Below are 21,853 nucleotides of genomic sequence, written 5' to 3'. Positions count from 1 at the left end.
AATGATTACCCACAGAAATCCCACCTCCATAAACTTTATCTTAAAAAAAAAAGCCTGCCAAGTTAAACTACAAGAATAGCTCTTTTAAAATTACTGGATAAAAGTTTAAATTACCAGAGGTTGCATCATTATGGGTTATTATTTGAGAACTGTTTGTCTTCTATAATATGAAGTTATTCTCAGAGGGATACTGATTAGAATAGAAACCAGATGTATTTTTCAAGATTAGATTGAAAAAAGTGATAAACAAGTAGAAAATTAACATAAGAATGACCTAAGGATGTTTCTAGAAACTTGAAGCATGAGTATGACAGAAAAAGTATGGGTGTGCGTGTGTGTGTGTGTTTGTGAGAAAGAGAGAAGGGGAGAGAAAGAAGGGGAGAGAAAGAATTTTAAAAAGTGGAGGAGACAAATACAGAGAGAAAGGGAAGGAGGATGAATAGGATAAAAAACAGTTTCAGAATTCAACACAGAACAAAAAAATTTATAAATCTTTGTAAATATTTGGTATTACAAAGGAAATAGCATAATTTAATTTTATCTGTGACCAAGAAAGTGAAAAACAGGGACAAGATGGTCTCTCAGTCTAAAAGGAATAAATTAAGTACTAATGAGATGAGGACTATTGTTGAAAGAAAAAAAATCCCCTTTCAAATTTAAAATATGACATCTTCTGGGTGTGGTAAAATAATCCAGAAATTTTACATTTCTCATCCCTTCTCTTCCATCTTTTTTGAGAGAGAAAAACAACAATAAAGTTTTTGATGTTTTTGAGTTTGCTTCTTGGTTTTATATTTGAGCATATTAGAAATGAAGTGTATTTATTACCACAATATGTCAACATGCTGAGTGTAATAAAATGGAATGAAAGGCATGAAGAAGGAAATCAAGGGAAGGGAGGAGTATATCATAAATAATTTCATTACCATTTTTTAATTGATCTTTAATCATTCCTTTAGTTGTACTAAGAACTAGAATTATCCTCTTTATTTATCCAAGGCAAAAATAATAAAATGATTGTTATCTAATAAACCATCCTATCTTAGAATAATTTAAAATATAGTAAAACTTCATTTATTTGTAGTCCTGTAATTCAGAATTTGTTACTATTCACATCGAATTTGGATTTAAGCTTATCTTTTTGCTTTGCAGATACTTCCAAGATAGTGTAAATTAATAGGATAAATCAGTTGTCATGGGAGATTTAAAAATATTTAAGAGAGAAAGCAATTTTAAAACATCTCTCAGTACTTCTATATCCACATCTGCAGATCAACTGATAAGCTATTTCCATATTTTTCTTGTTGATTCAATTAAACGAAGTGACAGTTTGATTTATTACACATACAATATTTGGCATTAATAAACACTATTTCTTTTAAAATATACTATAATTTTGAATTTTTACTAATTCAGTAACTTTCTAAACTCATGATACAATGCTTCCAGCTTCCAAGCTACTTAGACTAGGAAATCAAAACTATAATCATGTGCAGCCAAAACACTCTATCAGAAAGAAATCAGTCAGTCTTGTTTTGTCATTCTTCTGGCAAAATGACTATCAAATGACTGATATGACTTTCTTTTTTTCCAAATTAATCAATTTTTCTTAGCATTAAATAGATAAAATTTTAGTTTTTGACAGATTCTTTTTCTTGGGTAATCTACTGTGGTATTAGACGCTGAGATGAACTACTCTACTACAACATTCCTTATAGAATATAGAAGCAATTTTCTTTTAGGTAAAATAACCAGAGAGGGTACTAAGTATTGATTTCTTTTTAAAATGCTAACACGGTTATTAATAAAGTTGTTTCTCAGTGTTACAAGAGTTGACTGATCACTGTACATTAACCTATATTTTGACAACTTTGAAACCCATTTGTGGATGAAATCAAAGAATAAAACTGTTTTAGGATTTTATGATAAAGTCCCATAACATAGCTTGACTTCTGATAACTTCCTGTGCTATATTACTGGGGCCTATGATATTCCAGCTGTCAGAGACATTCTTATTTAGAGATATAAGGGAGGATGGCCCTTAAAATTTTCGTCAAAATACATACTTACTACTGCCATGAGAAGAGCTTTCCTTTTGTACCTGAGGTTCTTACAAAGAGATTCTGTTTCTACTTCCACACTTTTTTAAAAAAGTATAACTGACATACAATGTCCTGTTAGTTTCAAGTGTAGATCATAGTGATTCGATATTTATATACATTACGAAATGATCACCATGGTAAGTCTAGTTACCATCTGTCACCATACAAAGTTAGTACAACATTATTGACTATATTCCCTATGCTGTATATTACACCCTCCATGACATAAATTTTATAACCGGAAGTTTCTACCTCTTAATCCCCTTTACCTATTGATTTGAAAGACGTTTATTGATTCTCATTTCAAGGGAGTAAGAGGTCCAGATACCTCTGATCCAGAGTGAGTTAGGATTTTGGGTGATAGCATCCCTCTCACCTAAACTTTCTAACTGCCTGATTTTCCCCTCCAGTGTTGATTATCTCCCAGTTTTCCTTAGCTCTGCAAACGACACCACTATTTATCCCGTTACAAATGTTAGATGTCTGGAATTTAACCTGGACTCCTCCTTGTCTCTCAGATTGAATCTATCATTAAGCTTTGTCTCCAACATTTATCTGCTCACTTCTTTCCATCTTCCTGCCATGATCCTAGTCTAAGGTCTCATCATCTCCAACCTGGAGTACAGCCAAAGCCTCCCAACTGGTCTCCTTACTTCAACTTCTGCCATCCTCCTAATGGTCAATGATAATCACATTTCTCACTGATTAGAACCCATCATATTTAGGGTCAAACCCAAAGTCGCTACTGTTGGTATCAAGACCCCACATATATTGGTCTCATATCACCTAATTTTCCTTTTCTTCACTATGCTCCAGTTACACTGTCATCTTTTAGTTTCTAGAACACATCAAGCTCATTTTCACCTCAGAACTTTTGTTTTCCCTGTTACCTTTTCCTGGAATGCACTACCTCCACTTCTGACTTCTTCTTCTTTTTTTTTTTTTGAAAGTATGCTTTTTGGTGAGGAAGATTGGCCCTGAGCTAATATCTGTTGCCAATCTTCCTCGTTTTTTTTTTCTCCACAAAGCCCCAGTACATAGTTGTATATCCTAGTTGTAGGTCATTTTAGCCCTTCTATGTGAGATGCCACCACAGCATGGCTTGATGAGCAGTGTGTAGGTCCACCCCCAGGATCTGAACCCGTGAACCCTGGGCAGCCAAAGCAGAGCACGAGAACTTAACACTTAGGTCATGGGCGGCCCCTGATTTCTTCTTAAGCAGAAGATCTCAGTTTAAATGTCACCTCCTCAGAAAGGCCTTTCGTTTTTTTTTTTTTAAAGAGACAAAGATTTTTTTATTTTTTATTACAGTAACAGTGGTTTATAACATTATATAAATTTCGGGTGTATATTGTTATGTATTTCAATTTCTGTGTAGATTACATGTCCATCACCCAAAGACTAATTACAATCTATTGCCACACACATATACCTAATCACTACTTTTGCCCTCCTTCCACCTCCATTCCCCTTGGTAACCACCAATCCAATTTCTGGTTGTTTTTTTTTTGAGGAAGATTAGCCCTGAGCTAACTGCTGCCAATCCTCCTCTTTTTGCTGAGGAAGACGGGCCCTGAGCTAACATCCGTGCCCATCTTCCTCTACTTTATATGTGGGAGGCCTACCACAGCATGGCTATGCCAAGTGGTGCCATATCTGCACCCGGGATCCGAACTGGCAAACCCCGGAGGCAGAGGGCGGGGGTGGGGGGGGGGTGCTGAATCAGAACATGCACTCTTAACTGCCGGCCGGCCTCCCAAGAAAGGCCTTTTGTGATCAGATTCCAATCTCCCTCTCCTTCCTGTTATCGCCTGCCATTGTAACCTATTTATTTCCTCCTGCAATAGCATTAGAATTTTTTTTCTTTGTTTATTATCTGTCTCCTCCTCCCTAATTTAAGCTGCATAAGGTCAGGAACCTTGCTTATTTTATTGACCAATGTATCTCCATAATATTGCATACTACCTAAATACATAGTAAGTGTTGATTTGAAGTAATTAGAGTTTTATTCAGGGAAAATGGGGGTGTTATTGAGGACTTTCGGGCAGAAAAATATTATGATTCCAACTGTGCTTTAGGAAGATTAACCTGATAGCAACACATAACATGGACTGGAGGTTGGAGAGAGGAGATGCCTGGAGATGCTTAGGAATAGAGTTGACATGAGAGATAACAATTGCTTGACTCAGGACATGAAGGTGATGATTGACAGGTAGAAACAGGTGTAGAAAAAGTTGTGGTGGTAGAATTGAAAATTTTTGGAGTTGATTAGAGGAACGAGGAGGAGTCACTAGGACTGAGTTAACATTAAATACCATTGAGGGGAAAACACAAGTAACATTTTAAGATAGCAAAATGTTTAGTTCGAAGAGAAACACAACGGGAAGTATGAACCTCTTTTCTCTTATGCATGAGTTATTCTGTTAGTCACCAGTGTTACACAAATCTATATTTTACCAGTTACTTGGCTTTTTTGTGGATATATATTTATACTAAAGATGTTGGACTCCATAACTTCTTCCCCTTCTTTACTATCATAATCATCTTTATTCTGCCTCCTTCTCCCACTTTTTGGTGCTGAAAAGTCATGGTTTTAAAGCTGATGAATTAAAAATTAAACCAATTTTTTTTATTAGCACATTGATGTCCATGAAACGTTTATTTAAAAAATTGCTGTTGCTAGTCTTACCCCTCATTTGGCTGCCTTATCATGTAGACAATGAATATGGAACCAAAGAATGACAATTTAAAGCAAAGAATGCAATGACCCTAACTGCACAGAGTCTTCGATGTTTTTCATGATGTTCTCCTAGGGGTGAAGGAAAACTCTCCATACCCATTATAACACTTTTCAACTGCTGGAGTGGCATGAGGCTGTCAAAACCAGGCATTAGTGTATAGCACTGAATCAGGGAGAAGTTTATTTTTTGCTGAAGTTAAACATTAATTTAAGGTCAAAGCCATCAAGAGTGAATTACATGACTTCATTATATAGAAATTTCCAAATTGAAAAGAAAAAAAAGAACTAGTAACTGTAGCGATCTTGCTCCAGATCTAAAGTTGAATAGTAATTCATTAAATTAATAACATAATTTGAAGAACTTGAATTTTAGATTAGCATTTCAGAGAACATTTTATAAATATAAAATTAAATAAAACAAATTTTTATAGACTCAGAGACACAAAGAATCAAGTTACATTTGTAAACTGAGATTTTTATATAGTTGAGTCACAGGCACACCACAATTTTGAGCATATGACTCAGACTTTGTATCTTATATACAGTTAGTTTTAAAATGTTAGGGCATTATGCCAAGAACAAGCACAAAGTTTACATAACTGACGATTTATAGGGTCCCCAGGCTTGCTCAATTACTTTTGGAATTTTACTCCAGAGTTTAAACTACTGTCTTTGACCAGGTCTATCAGGTTTGAAGTAGACAAGCCTGCACTCCAGATTCCTATTACGCTTAGAATAAACCCAAACTCCTATTACCATGATCTTCAAAGTTCTTTATAATCTGGCCCCTGCCTACTTCTTCAGTTTCATTTCTCTCTCACTACTCTCTCCATTGCTCACGTACTTCATTCACATTGGCTTTCTTTCAGTTCTTGGAACACACCAAGCTCATTACTGTTCCAGGAAGCTTAAAACTTATCTCTTCAGACAGGCCATTCCTCCTTAAAGTAGGTCCCTCCATCCACTACCCATCTACCCTCATCTCCTTGAACACCTTCTTTGTATCCTAATATCTGCCCCCACTCCAAATCCCACCACAGTTAGACATGTTTATGTTTGTTTTCTTACTGGGATGCATACTCTGTAAGGGCAGAGATCACTTTCAGAATGTTCACCATGGTATCTTCAAAAGTGTAGGACATCTGGCACCAAGTAGCTATTTGATAAATATTTGTTAAGTGGATGAATCAAGGAAGTAAGTAATATTGGTTGTAGGGCATGAACCGAAGTTGAGGCTAAACTTATGGAATGGGACTGACGGAAGAAAAGAGGAAGATAAATCCATACTGTGATGATAGCTGTGGGAATATACTGGAAATAAATCTTGGACCACAATCTCAAATACACAAGGAATAACATAAAATTTTTGTTTATAAATCAACCTAGCTTCAACTTTGAGAATTTCATCCCTCCAGTTGGTAGAAGCTTAACCTCAATTATTCTTGGGTTTCCCTCTTCTGCTTCAAGATGGGATAGGATTCAAGGGTTTTATTCAGGGCCAAGCCAAGGGCCTTTGGTTGTTGAGTCATTTGTCTACCCTGGCTACTTCTGGGCATTCACCAACTCCGCTCACACAGTTCCTTCAAGTCTTGGCTCCCTGCTCTTCCAGATTTCTTTTAAAACATAGGAAATCTTTATGATGGGGTGCTTATGGGCTCATCTGTTTAGACACATAAGGCAGCTCTTACTCTCTGGTGCTTCTCTGCTTCTGCTGCGTGCTGTGATATTACCAGAAATATAGGAGCTTGGCTCCCCAAATGGACTTTTCTCTGTCCTTCCCTGTCTATGGACTTTACCTTCCCTGGGCTGCTTCTCAAAGGCACTTTCATGCTTCCCTTCTTTTTAGGGCATTTAGTACAACCGTTTGAAAAGGATTTAGGCTTTACCCAAGTCAGGAAGTGTATATGACTTTTTTCTCCCCTATCTTTCCTTTCCAATTACAAAGTTTGGGTTTTTGAAAATATGAAGAATAGAAAAAATAGGATAAATGAACATAACTTAATATTTCATAAACATTTTGCTAATAGGAATTAAGTAAGTTTGGGTCAGAATAGAGGCAGGGAGTGCAATTCTGATCACGTCACTCTTTGGCTTAACACACTACAATGGCTTCCTATTGCTCTTGATCAAACTCCTTGCAACAGCCCACCAGGACCCTGTCTGCCTTTCCAGCCTCTTCGCACACCATAGTCCCTCTTATTTTCTTTACTAGAGCCACAGTGGTGTTTCGTTATTGAAAAGAACATGCTGTCTTTCAACACAGAGTCCTTGTACATTTACAGGTAACTCTTCACCTATTAACTCCCACTCACCCTTCAAACTGTGCTTTACCAGCACTACTGCAGGGAAACTTTCCCTACTGCCACCTATTGTAGACACTCATAGCACCATGTACCTTTTCTTTATAGTACTTGTCCATGATCGTCACTTCCTCTCATAAGATGAGAAATGCAGGGGTTAACCACAATGAAATGCCATTTTCACCTGTCAGATTAGGAAAACCCCAAAATTTGACTATACATTATATTAAACAAACAGGCACACTTATGTACTGCTAGTGGGATTGTAAAACTAGTACAACATCTGTGGAGGGTAAGTTGGCAATATCTACCAAAATAATAAATATGTATACCATTTGACCCAGACAAATTCTGGAAATGGATCCTACAGATATATTTGCACAGTAAAAATGACACATCTATAACTTTATTCATTGCAGCAATTTTTTTGGAAAGAGAAGAACACTGGAAAAAAATTAAGTGTTTATCAGTGGGAAGCTAGTCAAATACACTGTGATACATCCATTCAATGAAATACTATGCAGCTGTAAAAAAAAAGTGAGGAAATTTCCTAAATACTGAGATAGAAAGATCTTCTACTTTAAGTAAAAAGTGCAACATGCAGAACATTGTGCACGGTATGCTACCTTCTGTATAAAAAGAGGAAAAGTAAAAAATCTATATATATTTGCCTGTATATGCATTGGAAACTATGGGAAGATACACAAGAAACTAATAACAATCATTACCTATATTTTGGGCAAAAGACGGGAACAGGAGGATGAGGAACAGGATAGGATGTAAGAATGTAAAGTAACAAATGTATTTAATTATATTCCCTTCTACTGACTATACTACACATACTTACGAATGTGGCATAGGTTTAAAATTAATTATTAAAATGCAAAAGTCATTCAACAAAGTTATTTTCTATCATTTACCTTTTCATGAAATAGGGATATAATGGAGGTTGCTTAAGCAAAACTAGGTGGTTAATCATTACCTTGCCTATGTTTTCATGATATTCACTGAAATAGATTCTCTGTATTCTTTTTCATATATCCTGTCCCCAAATCAAACGAGACAAGTATTAGGCTTTGTTTCTTTTTGAAGAATCCCAGGTGCTGGTCTTTACTTTCTAAGGACATTTTTTTAAAAAGTCAATTTTTAGGAACAGATTTAAGGATCCTTTGTTTTACAAATTTAAAGCTCAAGAGACAAAGGTGTTTTCAATTAAAAATGAAGTTAACTCAATCTAGAAATGAGAAAAGAGACACTTCTTCAAAGTATCTCTGTGCTTAGCCTATCACTATATGTACACTAAAACAAGAGCAATAAATACTTGTCCATGTTATTACTACTAAGAACTTAAAACAACCCTGAGGGTTACCCATCTAGTGATACCTAAGTTACTCTTGGTTTCTGAAGAATCTCTCTTGAAGCGTTGGTATAATAAGGGCATAAGAGAGTTCTTCATTACAGCTGTGGTGCTAGTGAAACAGGTTGTGGGCCCATCTTGAATTAGTTGTTCTCCTTTAAGGAAACCGATAATCAAAAGATTTAAATATAGTTCCCTTGTGGAGATTAATCCATTCATTAATATTATTGGGATCATATTTTCAAGTCACAGAGTACAGTGGCATCCATTGAACTTACAGTGCATAGATCACAATTTCATACTTACTTTGTTTCCGTTTTGCAATTAACCCTATAGGGCAGATTTCAAGGAGGCACTAAGCACTCTTTACTCTATCAACGAACTATCTATTTCTTTTACCTAAGTCTTGAGCATGTAATTAGTAAATTTTGACTTGAAATCTTTTGATTTCTTGGTTTAAAATCTGTAGGGTCAGTGTGGAACAGATAGATTTAGTAGCTCTTGAATATCTTAACATGTGAACTGACTGTTAATTGTCATTTCTTTAGAGGGAATATCCAAGTCCTGGAAATACTGACCCTGATCATTACTGTTACCTGTGAAACTAATGGGGGTATGATTCAGAACACAGTAGCATCATACTTTGTTTCCTTCTCCTCTTCCTCCTTTTAGAGAAATACATGATAGAATATTTTGCAGCCATCTAGCTTTCAACAGATGCGACTATAGAAGGGCCTACCCTCCTCTGCTCTAAGAAACTTTGAAATTTCAATATCTGGTGCCTAAAGAATAACTGGGTACATTTAAACTATTCTGTGCTCTTGATTCTGTTCCTTAAAAGCGTAGACACAAAGAGAAATCACATAAAGTGTAATCCAATTGAATGGACAATTTCCTTTCCTATTTGGTCTACATGCACCACCTGGTGGTAAAGTAGTGTATTTCAAGCAGTGTGTGTATGTGTGTGTGTGTGTGTGTGTGTTGTGTGTGTGTGTGTGTGTGTGTGTGTTTGTGTTCTGAGAGTATCAATATGGGAAAGAGAATTTTAATATACATTCCTAAATATTGATTTAGATTAATAATGTAATTATTCTGCAACAAATATCTAATAAAGCACTAGAATACTACTATATATACACTAGACCAGGAGGTAAAAGGGAGAATAATTCATGTTGGAAAGGAAAAAGCCTTCTCTTATCTATATTAGCTATACCTCTTATAATTCCATCCATAAATTAACATTTACTTATTGTGCTAATGTTCTTATTGAGGCAAAAGTCAAACACTGATAACCAATGTAAAACCATTTTCTTTGTTTTTAATCTTTAAGAATAATAAGTTTTAAAAGTATGTATCCTCTTCCTTATATTAGTAGTTAGTATATGTCACGAGTCACAGAATTTTAAAACTACAAGGCATCATAGAATCATTTAGACTAATACATTAATTTTACAAAGTAGCAGCTGATATTCAGGAACGTCAAATAACTTGCCAAGGTCATAAGAACCTAGGTCTTCTCACTTTCAGTCTAGGAATATAAGACATGAGAATTAAACTCATATACAATGGTGAAATGTCTCTTTATGAAGAGACATATCCTTAACTCAGCTATACAGTGCTTTAGGATACTAAGATGTGAGTTAATACCTACTAATAGTTTTATTCTAACATTCTGAGCACAAAGGAGTAATAGTAGAAATGCATGCATCATAAAGCTGTGGAAAAGATTTTATAACGATTAAAAAATCCCTCATAAATATTCAAGGGAATATTTCTGAACTTATATACAATTGCCATGTTGTAAATATGGTCTAAACATTTCCCTTTGCCCTGCTAACTGCTTCAGAATCAAAGATCTGTTTCTACAAATTAGGGACCCATTTGTAGATTTAAGCATAAACCATGTTCATAGCTCCCTCTCATGACCATTGAATGAATACTATACAAGCCTCCTTTATTCTTGCTGTTGTATTCAACTAACAGCTCACTGGTTAAGTTTTAATTGCTTCCAATGAGGTCAGCAAAGGTATTTATCTAAAAGCCCTGAATAAAAGGCTCCACACACACACACACAAGCACACACGCGCTCACACACACAGAGAAAATCCTCTTGCCTGTTGATTTATGGAAACAATTATGATTCTGCTGGAGAATTTCTCAGCTGAGAAATAGTTTGTAGCTACAGTAGAGAGGCTCAAGTTGCACCAGGCAGACAACAGACATGGAATTCTTGTGTATCCAGCTGTTATCAACAGAACAAGTAAGTTACTGCTATTTGTTTTTAAAAACAATGCTGAATGTTTTCTAGTAGTTTATCTCTTTCTCTGGTTTTAGAGCTGAGGGGAAAAGTAAAGTTACCAGAGTTTTGAGCCATGTAGTTATCTATAGCAATTATGCTATAGAACTTACATAAAGATAAGGCTGAAGTTCTCCAGAGCAATCCTGACATTTAACTTGAGAAATCTGGGCAGTTCAGGAGAAAATAACTGATTAACCACAAATGTAAAAGCATACAATAAAGAAATCTGGGGAAAGCATTTATACTTTGTTAACAGTAATTTTAGAACTTAATTTAAAACAATGGCTCGAATTGCAGAATGTTTCTTACCAAATAGCAACTGAAATGAATGGTACAGTCATATTCTGACTTGTCTCTACTAATGCATAACTTTTATAAATCTACATACAGAGGGGTAAAGATGTCGACATCCTCTGTGAAAGTTGTTTTAAAGGTACCTTCATAGTATAAATTGAATGTTATAATACTATTTACCCACTGACATTTATACATACAATTTTTCATCTTCCTCTCTCCTCCCCTCCCCACTCTTAATCTCTCATTGCAAACAGAAGTCAAGTAGCAAACAGCATCGCAGCAACTGAGCTTATTACAACCTGTTTTTTATAAGGATACACCAACAGAGAGTTATTTAAGGAGGAATCCTGTATTGTTATCAGGAACTGAAAGGATAAGGCTAACAATTTGGAAGGAGAAACTACTCTTTCTTAAATCAATCTACAATTCACAGATAGGAAGAGGTCAATGACCTAGAAGCAAAAATCAACTCCAGATTTAATTTTCATTATGTTATTCATGAACACCCGGAGCACTACACTATAATGCGCAAATGGATACTGACATGGATCCTGCCAACTTTGCTCTACAGATCATGCTTTCACATTATCTGTTTAGTGGGCACTATATCTTTAGCTTGCAATGACATGACTCCAGAGCAAATGGCTACAAATGTGAACTGTTCCAGCCCCGAGCGACATACAAGAAGTTATGATTACATGGAAGGAGGGGATATAAGAGTGAGAAGACTATTCTGTCGAACACAGTGGTATCTGAGGATTGATAAACGAGGCAAAGTCAAAGGGACTCAAGAGATGAAGAACAATTTCAGTAAGTATCGTCTTTTATTTAGAGCACTGCTTAGGAACCTTAACAACCTGTGAAAAGATCGATTTTCAAGTGACATGCTTTCTCAGTCTCCCTTTTTTTGGGAAACAAATTAACTTTTAATTTATCTTTTAATTTCCCTAAATTGGGATAGATGACCTATGTTCTCAAAAACATCTTCTGGAACAGGGCAAATCTACTAATTTTATAGTTGGAGCTGATTACCTAAGCCATTTTGAAAATATATTCTCATTGTTCTAAGCTCAAAATGCCCATAAATTAAGCAAAATGTAAATGATATTATTCACAGTGAAATGTGACTTCTTGTCTTCTAGCAAAACTCATTAGGAACTGTAAAAGAGTACTCAGTAAATGCTCACAAAGACTACGTATTAGTTTAAGGAACAGAGAATTTATTTTTAAAAAATAACTTGATTTCCTTTGACAGAATATGTCTGTGATGTAAAATACTTAATCTGTGCTAAAAAATGCATTCAGTGACTTGTGCAATTGTGCATAGTTATAAAATAGAAGGGAATCTGTGGTATCCTCATCTGTTCATGTCATAATGACCCTGTATTAGATTGCTTAATTATTTCACCCAGGTAGAAAAATAGGTTCCTCCTAACATTTTCTTTATCTAAATCTTCTATACCATATTTCTATGTTATCTTAAGAGAAATGTAAACGTAGAAAAATAAAAGGGAGTTAGAAGAGATGTTAATTGATGTGATTTTCAATTAGGAAGCCTTACATTTTCCCCAAGAATCAGTTATTCTTTTCATGTTGAAATATTAGGACTGGATTTATCTTTTAGCAGTTATGATTAATAATAAATTTCAATAATATTAAATTTAATGGGGTAAAATGTATACCTCAACATATACATTAAGAATTTAAAATCCCTGAGTGAAAATAAATTTTGTTTGTATGACTAGCACTTGAACAATGTTATTATTATATCATCTTATGATACTATGTGTGTTAAAGTCAACTGAAAAAGAATGCATGGGGATGATGGTGTAAACATTTGTCTAGCACAGTGCCAGGCTTACAGTGAATATTTTAAACTTTTGTGGCTTGTTTAATGAATGGCTTTTAGTCTTCTTAACTAGTGAACCAACAAATGGGAATCTGGGAAATTATGTTTCCAATGAAAATGAGAGGATCTTTGTGGATAGTCATTTCTATGTGAGCAACAGAATTTGGCTTATAATCAATTTACTTAAAAGTTATTGAAATTTATCATGGATAACGGAACCTGGAGGAGAAGACAGAGCCCAGGTGGAAGTTATGACACATAGGCCCAATCCCTGTCTGTGAATGACTTTGCAACAATTTCTTACTTTTTCTGATTCTCATTTTTTTCATCTGTAAGATGTGGGATATGTACAGACGATCTCCAATACACTTTCTAATTCCTACAGTCTATTCTATTCTAAACCACAGAATATATAACATAAATGTGAGCAAATCTAAGTACTTATTATATAATTATCACACACATTGAATGAGATGAAAGTGAATATTATCTCAATGGTAAGATGAGCTGTCAGAACTAATTTCAAAGTATAGTAATGAGGTTATCAAACCTAAACACTGTAGAATTCTTACATACGACAATTAATTCCTTTTGAAAACTTTACCAAATACTAAAAAAGTGAAAAATTAGATGTAAAAGGCAGTGAAAAGAATAATACGCATAATTATTTGGGATCAAAATATATACAACTGGAATGCATTCACACATGTTTTATTTTGTGTTAAAATTTCTTAAAATCATGAAACTCAGCTGTTTATAAACATAAACAAAATGCTAAAGCTATTTGATAGTTTGAAAAACAATTTAGCACTAACCTTGAGTAATCATAAGGCCAATTTGGTATACCATTTCTCCTCTAACACTAATTCAACAAGGAAAAAGAAAGAGAGAGAGAGAGAGGGAGGGAAAGAAGCAGGGAGGGAGGGAGGATGAAAGGAAGGAAGGAAGGAAGGAAAGAAGAAAGGAAGAAAGGAAGGAAGGAAGACATGATATAGATTATGTAAATATTCTTCACTTTTATAAGCGTTCTCATAGACTATATAAAAAACATACTTTCCTGCTATGGTAAATTCTCATGGAAAGGGAAACTTTCATCAGGATCCTTTAATTAAACCCTAAAACTGTTGTCAAGTTGTGCTGTTATCCTATCGAAGAAGGAGCCAATCAGGCTTTTCCATAGTTAAAAAGGGGTTAATTCACTGTTGTCTATAGGAAATCCTAAGACGCAGAAGAAAATACTCATTGGAAAATATATGGAATAACTTATTAGAATTCTGATAGTCATTTCCTATTATTTAAGGGTCAGCTTTACCCATTTTAAGAGTGAATGCCCCACATATAAAACATGCAAATTGACACACATAAAGTTGAAGCTAGTGTTACCAGGTACAAAGAAACCCAGGTACAAAGAAAGCGCTCAACAGAATTTGTTTAAAAAGTCAGAGAAGATGAGAAATTTGAAATTACAAATATGAAGATTGTTTACATTCCTCAATCATTAATTGAATAAATGAACAAATGAACAAAAGATGTTTTCTTCCTATTTTCATTAAAATGAGAGTAACAGGTAATTTAATTGTCTACTAGAGCGAAATGCAGCAAAGTTCAGAAAGTGGTAAAGATCAGAATCAAATTCTGCATTTCATTTTCATTGCTGTGACCCCTTAAATTTGTTAACAGGTTGTTAAACACCCTTCTTTGGAGGTTTTTAAAGATGATATAGATTTAAATGTCTCACATGATAAAGTTTTGCATGAAATGTCAGCTATGTGAAACATAATTGTTCTCTGAGTTACCATAAGAAAGTCCCCGGTCCTTCTCATAGCTTTGCTTTGAATGAAAGGGAAAGTGACCTGAGGATATTAATGGGCCTCTAAAGACTGCTTACATCACCAGCATAAGTATGTGGTTTATAAGATATTGCTAAGATAATGGTGGAGTGAGTAGGAGAGGTAAAAAATCTGGATGTATAATTCTGCTTCCAGAAGGTGTTAGGCTGGTGTAGATGGACAGAGGGCCTGGAGGAAGAGAAGGGGAATGGTAAAGAGGTAGATATTATAGCTCACGTCTCATATCTTCAGAGAATTTAAGAAATTATTTAAGCTACCCAGGGTTGTGAAGATCTCAATTCAGGTTTAATTACAGTGTTGCCTTGTGAAATATTTTAAATTTAGATTAGAGTAAGTAAATTGCAGAAAAAGTGCACCAAGGAACCCAATGGAAATAAAACTTGTATTAGTTGACCTATAGGGAAAACCCAACTATGTAAATGGAGGCATTCATGAGAGGCCAAGAGATGCTGGACCACATTTCCGACTCTTGGGGGAAAGAAGCTGCTGTTGGGAACTGGTCCTGAGATTGCATACTATTCTTACCAGGAGGCAAGAAAGCCTCTCCTTTCAACTTGTTCTCTCTGGTGGCTCCACGTTTAGCCTTACAGTAGGTTTCTAAGTGATGAAACTGGAGCCTAACCTGAACTAATAATAAGGGTAATAAAAGCATAAAGTGCCCTCCAAAATGGAATAAATATTCATATTCTTTGCAGAAGGAGAGCATTAATAACCTCATATAGGGACTGGCAATGAATGGTCAATGCTTCCACTGCTGTTGTGAGAGTGCTCCCCTTGAAGACAAAGGCAGAGGGTGAATTTAGATAACTGTTGGACCAGGCAGTCCATCAGCAGACAGAGGCAATCACTCCACACTTGACAGAAATAACACTGCTGTTTAAGCTGGGAATTGAGGTGCCGAGTGAGAGACGGCAGCAGTGCACTGGGCAAAGACAACTGCCCTGAGAGACAGATGTGGAACAGAGAACTCGGTCCCTCAGGATGGTTTTCTTGCTTTTGAAATACAATTTCTAAAAAGTTTTGCTCTTCCCCAAAATGGTCAATATCACTCATTCCTTTTAAGAAAAAATCCTTAATTGTCATAAACCACTGATTCAAGAAAAAGTACGCCTCACTTGTTAGTTATAATTAAGCATTGTAGCATAGCAAGAAAAGGGTTAGCCATTCTGAAAATTGGCCAACGATTTGGCAATATTCTCTTTTGGATTGTTAGACTGTGACGGGATATGGCCTAACAATTGGCAAAAAACAAATAAACACAGTGTGGTTGGATTTGACTTTGGCCATAAAATCTTCAGCGACTCAATTGTCAACAAATCTTTGGATAAGCTCCTTTTCAACTATTATTTCTGCTAGTAGCTAGCAAACGTACATACCACCTCTAAATGTGCAGACAGTTAACTTGCTTATGCTCCAAACAGTTCTTAGCAAGTTATCTAAAAGAACAATACTTCACACCATCAAAACAAAGGTAAGAAAACCAGGACAACTCCACCTTTAAAAAAATACACAATGAGAAACATATCCATGGAGTTGAACCAAAAGCCTAGAATTATTGACAAAATGGGGAAATTCTGTAGAACTGGTGACCTGCATTCCCTTAAGAAAGTTGTCAAGGATTTAAATTAGGGAAGACATATAAATAGCTGGAGAGCAGGTTTGGAAATATTAGCTATTCTTTGAAAACTATAATATTAAAGATTATTTTTATTTTATAGTATTCATCTCTTTTTTTGGCTAATATAAGTGCCTGGCACTTATGAAGTGCTAATAATTTATTGCCACAGGTGCATCTCTTATTTATGTTGTAAATCCTCATCTGAACTGACCATCACTTTCATTTCTATATCACCCCAGAGCATCTGATCATGTGTCTTCCCTTGTGACTCAGCTGTATTGCAACTCTTCAGCCTATAGTTTTCAGAGACCCAGCTGAACTGGAGAGAACACAAGAAGCCAGCTTTTAGATATAAGGAAGAGTTTTCTTTTCTAGATTTTTCTATTTCTCAGACTTGGCTAAATATTGTAATCAGCTGGGGAACTTTAACAAATACTGATGCCAGGTCCCACTCACAAAGATTCTCATTAAATTGATTTGGGGTTCAGCCTGGGCATCAGGAATTTAAAAAGTTCCTCAGACAATTCTGACATGACTTAGGGGATCACATTAGATTACTGGGGAAACCACAGCCCACTTAAATAAGAATCTCATGAAGGTGGGGAGGACCCAGGCATCTGTGTCTGTTAAAGCTCAGCGGTGATTCTAATGTGCAGCTAAGGTTGAAAACCACTCCTTAATGGGACCAAAGGTTCTAATTCAGCCTGGATCCCCTCAAGTGTCCTGGAAATGTTTTGGAACCCTTAGAGGGCTCCAGGGTTAACTTGTACCATGGAGGATTTCAAAATGGGCTTATCAGAAATGAATCTCTGAATTATGCATTGAGGAAGTTCTTCTGGGTCCATTTAACCTCTCTGACAAATCTCAGTGGCTCCAACATTTGGTGAACTGGCCTGGAAATGCATGTGATGACAGCTCTGTAGCTACTACGTAAGAAGGCTTATTTGGTGAATAAGTTCGTTTCAGGGAAGAACAGGTCCTGTGCCACAGTCTTACAATGACAGGCAGGTCTGAATCTCTTCTGAGATTTTCAAGTGGCGCTGCAGCAGGGGACCTGGAGTATAGACATCAATGTCAGCTTACTCAGCACTTAAATGAGCCACTTATAACTATGAACCCAAATGCCCCCAAATTAGGATCTCACTTCCTATGGTCACCCCACAGAGTTCAAAGGTAGCGATTTAAAGAGACAACCTTCAGTCTAGAAAACTCAGAAGGGAAGAAACCCCAAGGCTAGAGGGTCTATCTAGGTTAGCGAGAAGGATGTGAAGCTGAGGTTCGTTCTCTGTAAGTTTCAGATTAAGGAAAAGCTTTCTTTTCTAAGGATCCTTACTTTCTTCATCTGAATGAAACAACTTTTGGTAGCACAGTAACTTCTTCACATCACTATTGAAATATAATACTTCTCTATATTTTAATTTCACATATGGCACATAGAAGAAAAAGCAGGAATTGTATAATAAGGAGAAAAAAATAGTTCATTAAATGAAATGGGCTTCTATATGAATCCTTTCCTTTTCTAAACTGGATCCAATCTTTCTTTTTTTTAAAAACCACTCTATTGAGGTATGATTGACATACAAAAAGCTGTACTTATTTAATGTAAATAACTTGATGAATTTGAAGCATACATCTGTGAAACCACCACCACAATCTATGCCAAAAACATATTCATCACTTCCAAAAGTTTCCTCCTGCCCTTTTTATTTATTATTATTATTATTTGTGATACAAACACTTAACATAAGCTCTACTCTCTTAGCAAATATTTAAGTATACAAGACAGCATTGTAAACTACAGGCATACACTGTGCAGTAGATCTCTAGGACTTACTCATCTTGTCTAACTGAAACTTAGTACCCTTTGACTAATACCTCCCCATTTCCCCCTCCCTCTATCCCCTAGCCACCACCATTCTACTCTCTGCTTCTGTGAGTTTGACTATGTCAGATTCCCCCCATAAGTGGTATCACGTAGTGTCCTTCTGTGTCTGGCTTATTTCACTTAGCATAATGTCCTCCAGGTTCATAGCCAATCTTTCTACATGCAAAATAGGTTGGAAAAGGAAAATCCTCTAACTTTCACACGGTTCTGAAAGTCACATTAAAGGGTCGCTGAACATTTAACTGTCTCTTGACCAAGATTCATATTTGCGTTTGAGATTATATCCGTACCTGAGAAGCCATACCAAATTCACTAACAGAGAAAACGTCATTAAAGTTATTCAGCTGGTTGTGTGCACGGGTTTGTGTAGTAATACATAAAAACAAAGGAATCTGGGTGGGGAAGGAGAGAGTAGACTTATCCAATATCCACATCCTGGTAAAACTTGCCCTTTAGGCAGACGACATCCTCCTCAGAGGGAAGAGCGTTGAGGTCTGTTGGGGAGACCTGGCTCTAGAGATTCTCCATCTGCTCCAGTCGACTTCCCTGCAGAAGAATGTGACCACTTCTACTGGAGGGGACACAAGTACTTGACAGAGCCACTAGCCAGTGTCCTTCTAAGAATAAATAGGAAGAAAATACCTTTGTCTGTGAATGGGAGAGAAAAAAGTGAGAGAGGAAAGGAAAAAGGACTTTTTACAAAAATTAATGGATTTTGCATTTTAAGTTTAGGGTGTATTTAAATACAAAGGAGTCTCATGCAATATAGCTCTACTAAGTTTTTGAAGCATTTAAGGAATAAGGGCAATAGATTGATAAGATAGTAGTGGCAGGATTTCTGAGTTCAAAACAAAACAAACAAAAACAAAATAGTGTACAGAGGGGTTGAAAATGATTATTGCAGACGGTGCTCAAATAGGAGGTTTGAATCTATTAGTTAAATTTGTGTCTAAAACTGTAACAATCTTTGTTTATTTAACAGAACTATTCTGAAACTGGGTTACTTTTATGATTAATTTAAGACAAGAGAAATGAGGCATATTTCAACGTCCTTAAATACCATATTTATCATGTTCCATTAAAAGCTATTACAATATTTTCTACTTATCTCCTTGTTAGAACTTTAGATGTAATTGTAGATAATGTTGAGAAAATGATTTGAGATCAAATTCAGAATCAACTAAGCTTGCAGATTTTTCTTAAGGCAGCACTTCCAAATTTTGTTTCTTAGAACACTAGCGTCCCTTGAGATATTAATGGTTCTTCCTGCAGCATGGTTTCTGTGGCTAACCAATTGGGAAATATTAAGTTAAGTAAAGTTGAACAAGTTTTTCACAGCAGAAACTCTCTGAGCCTATACTACACTAATATGAATCACACAGCTCTGGGAGAAGACTATACGGCTTCCCAAACTTATTTGACAACACAGTACATACACTCCCTGTGCCTCCCACCCCCAATTCCCACCACTCTCCCCCCTGATTTGGGTAAAACATTTAAATTTCATTAAATTGCAATTTGAGAGCTATTGCCTAGGGATCTATCTGTGGTGTAGTGAAGAACTAAACCAAGCTTCCACTCTGTTGTTTGTTCCAAATAAAAAGACTATAAAATTGACCTGAACCAATGTTTTAAGAATGATCTTGAACCACAAATTTGTGCCAAAGTCAGAAGCCTGCATATGATTTTAGACTCAGGGTAGTATTTTGGGTAGGATAGTGGCCTGAAATCCAGAGATTTGCAGTGAGATTTAAGCCTAGTTTGAAGCTCTTTCTGAGTTCTGAGTAGCTTTATAGGATCACTCTTCTAATTTGAAATGATGCCCAATACCTATTATTTGGGCAAACTAGAAACTAAGCAAAAACATTTCCCATGCAGTAACCCAAAAATGTTTAAGGATTCCAACATGATTGAAAAATTCTTATCTTATGTACTTAAAAACAATAAGCTGTGTTCTACTTTTCAAAAATGTAGTTTGAGCAAAAGTTATTTTAATTATATCAACAGAGTAAGTTTCATTTACTGGCTAAAAACTATTTAGAAGTTTGAAATTTAGCATAACCCGAAGGGAGAAATGCAAGTTTAATGAATTAATTTCCACATCCTTTTAAGAGGTCGCTTATTTGAGATTTTAAATAGAACTGCCTCTCTAACCACCCACAGCACATTTGCCTTGTCTTATGGTTCTTTCTGTTTGCATCTGGCAATGCCTCTAGAATGTCAGTTTTGGAAAGATAAGCATCATCTCTTACTCTTCCTTTTGTCTCCCAATGGGCAGCACTTAGCCCAGTGCAAGAGGTGGAAGAAGCAAGAAGAATTGGCAATCACTTAATATATTTCTCCCTTAAGTTTTTACACATCCAAAATTTAGTTATAGGTAAGAAATAGATTACTAAAGTATCATAAAAATTTAATGTGGACAAGAATTAAAAGCCTTGCCGAAATGAGAGAGAAGTACAATTCACTTCTCTCTCACTCTCACATTTAAAGAAAAAACAGTATTGGCCTTTAGAACCTATTTGATTTAATGTTTTTCTAGGTAGTTTCAAGAGACTAGCGGAAAAGTTGTTTTCTTGTAGAGGCCAACAATCTAAGCAGACACAGGTATCACTGGTGATTCAGGAAGGGTGATTGGCAGGGCATGACGAAGACCAATTCTGGAAAACTATGGCCTCCGCAACACCCATTCCTATTCTTATCTGACTGTCCACTAATTCCTGCATATCAAAATCTATATGCAGAAAAAAAATTCATAGTTGATATTGGCTTATGGAATATCTGTATTAAAAGGGGACACAGAGGAAAAGTCTTTAAGAATTAAATGAGCTATCCTAGTAAAAACAAGCAATGGGCTGATAATTTTTGGGTAGGAATCTTCCTACTTATTAGCAACACTTTTAGACTGATCCCAAACTCAGTGACCACCACTGAAGGGAGGAGAGGACATGTGTACAGGGAGAGAGAGCCAGGGAGAAGTAGAAGTCGGTGAATACCCGCTCAATTGGTTTTAGTGCCAGGAGCCTGGTCCTCAGACAGTCTTTAGGTGTCATATGGTATGGCTGACTGTACTTCTGACTACAGGCTTGGTTAGTCTTGGTCACACTGAGGCAGCTATCAGGGGGACTCCACCTGGAGGCAGTGGGCAGTTTCCTCCTTGTTTGCAGGAATAATGAAGACATCATACAAAACTTTGAAAGACTGGTGACTTCTGTTTTCATTCTTTTATTAATTCAACAATAGGAAGGAAGTCATTGATATCTTCCCCAAGCCAGACTGAGGCTCCAGTAGTAAATGAGTCCACAGTCGTGTTTTTAGAGCATTAACAGTTTAGTTGAGATACAAGTCAGAGGGGGCAAGTTTAGAGCACATGAGGGGGTTGCCTAACTCAGCTTGAGGAGGAGGGCATGGAAGTCTTTTTTTGGAAGAAAATGACCTGAAGGATGAGCAGGATAAGAGAGAACAGATGTACTACCTTCAGAGGAAACATTTTTTGTAGATGCTGGGTAGTAAGAGAGTATTGTAAGGTCAGGAAGTAGAGAGCAATTTAATATCTTTC

The 21,853-nt window shown here is 36.0% G+C and overlaps 2 protein-coding genes across 38 annotated transcripts in view; one reads left to right on the top strand and one right to left on the bottom strand.

The window, feature by feature from the left end:
* FAM227B (family with sequence similarity 227 member B) overlaps positions 1–21,853 on the bottom strand; it is a 202,296-nt gene that overhangs the window by 64,385 nt on the left and 116,058 nt on the right. The gene's annotated exons all lie outside the window — the stretch shown is intronic.
* FGF7 (fibroblast growth factor 7) overlaps positions 10,383–21,853 on the top strand; it is a 58,925-nt gene continuing 47,454 nt past the window's right edge. Inside the window, exons 1-2 of the mRNA XM_008521516.2 lie at positions 10,383–10,759; positions 11,350–11,905. Coding sequence (XP_008519738.1) covers positions 11,620–11,905 — 286 coding nt within the window. The 5' untranslated portion in view covers positions 10,383–10,759; positions 11,350–11,619. The remainder of the gene's footprint in view (positions 10,760–11,349; positions 11,906–21,853) is intronic.

The sequence above is a fragment of the Equus przewalskii genome, chromosome 1 (genome assembly GCF_037783145.1).
Source record: "Equus przewalskii isolate Varuska chromosome 1, EquPr2, whole genome shotgun sequence".
NCBI lineage: Eukaryota > Metazoa > Chordata > Mammalia > Perissodactyla > Equidae > Equus > Equus przewalskii.
Note: the sequence above shows the minus strand (reverse complement) of the source record. Positions and strands in the feature narration are given on the sequence as shown.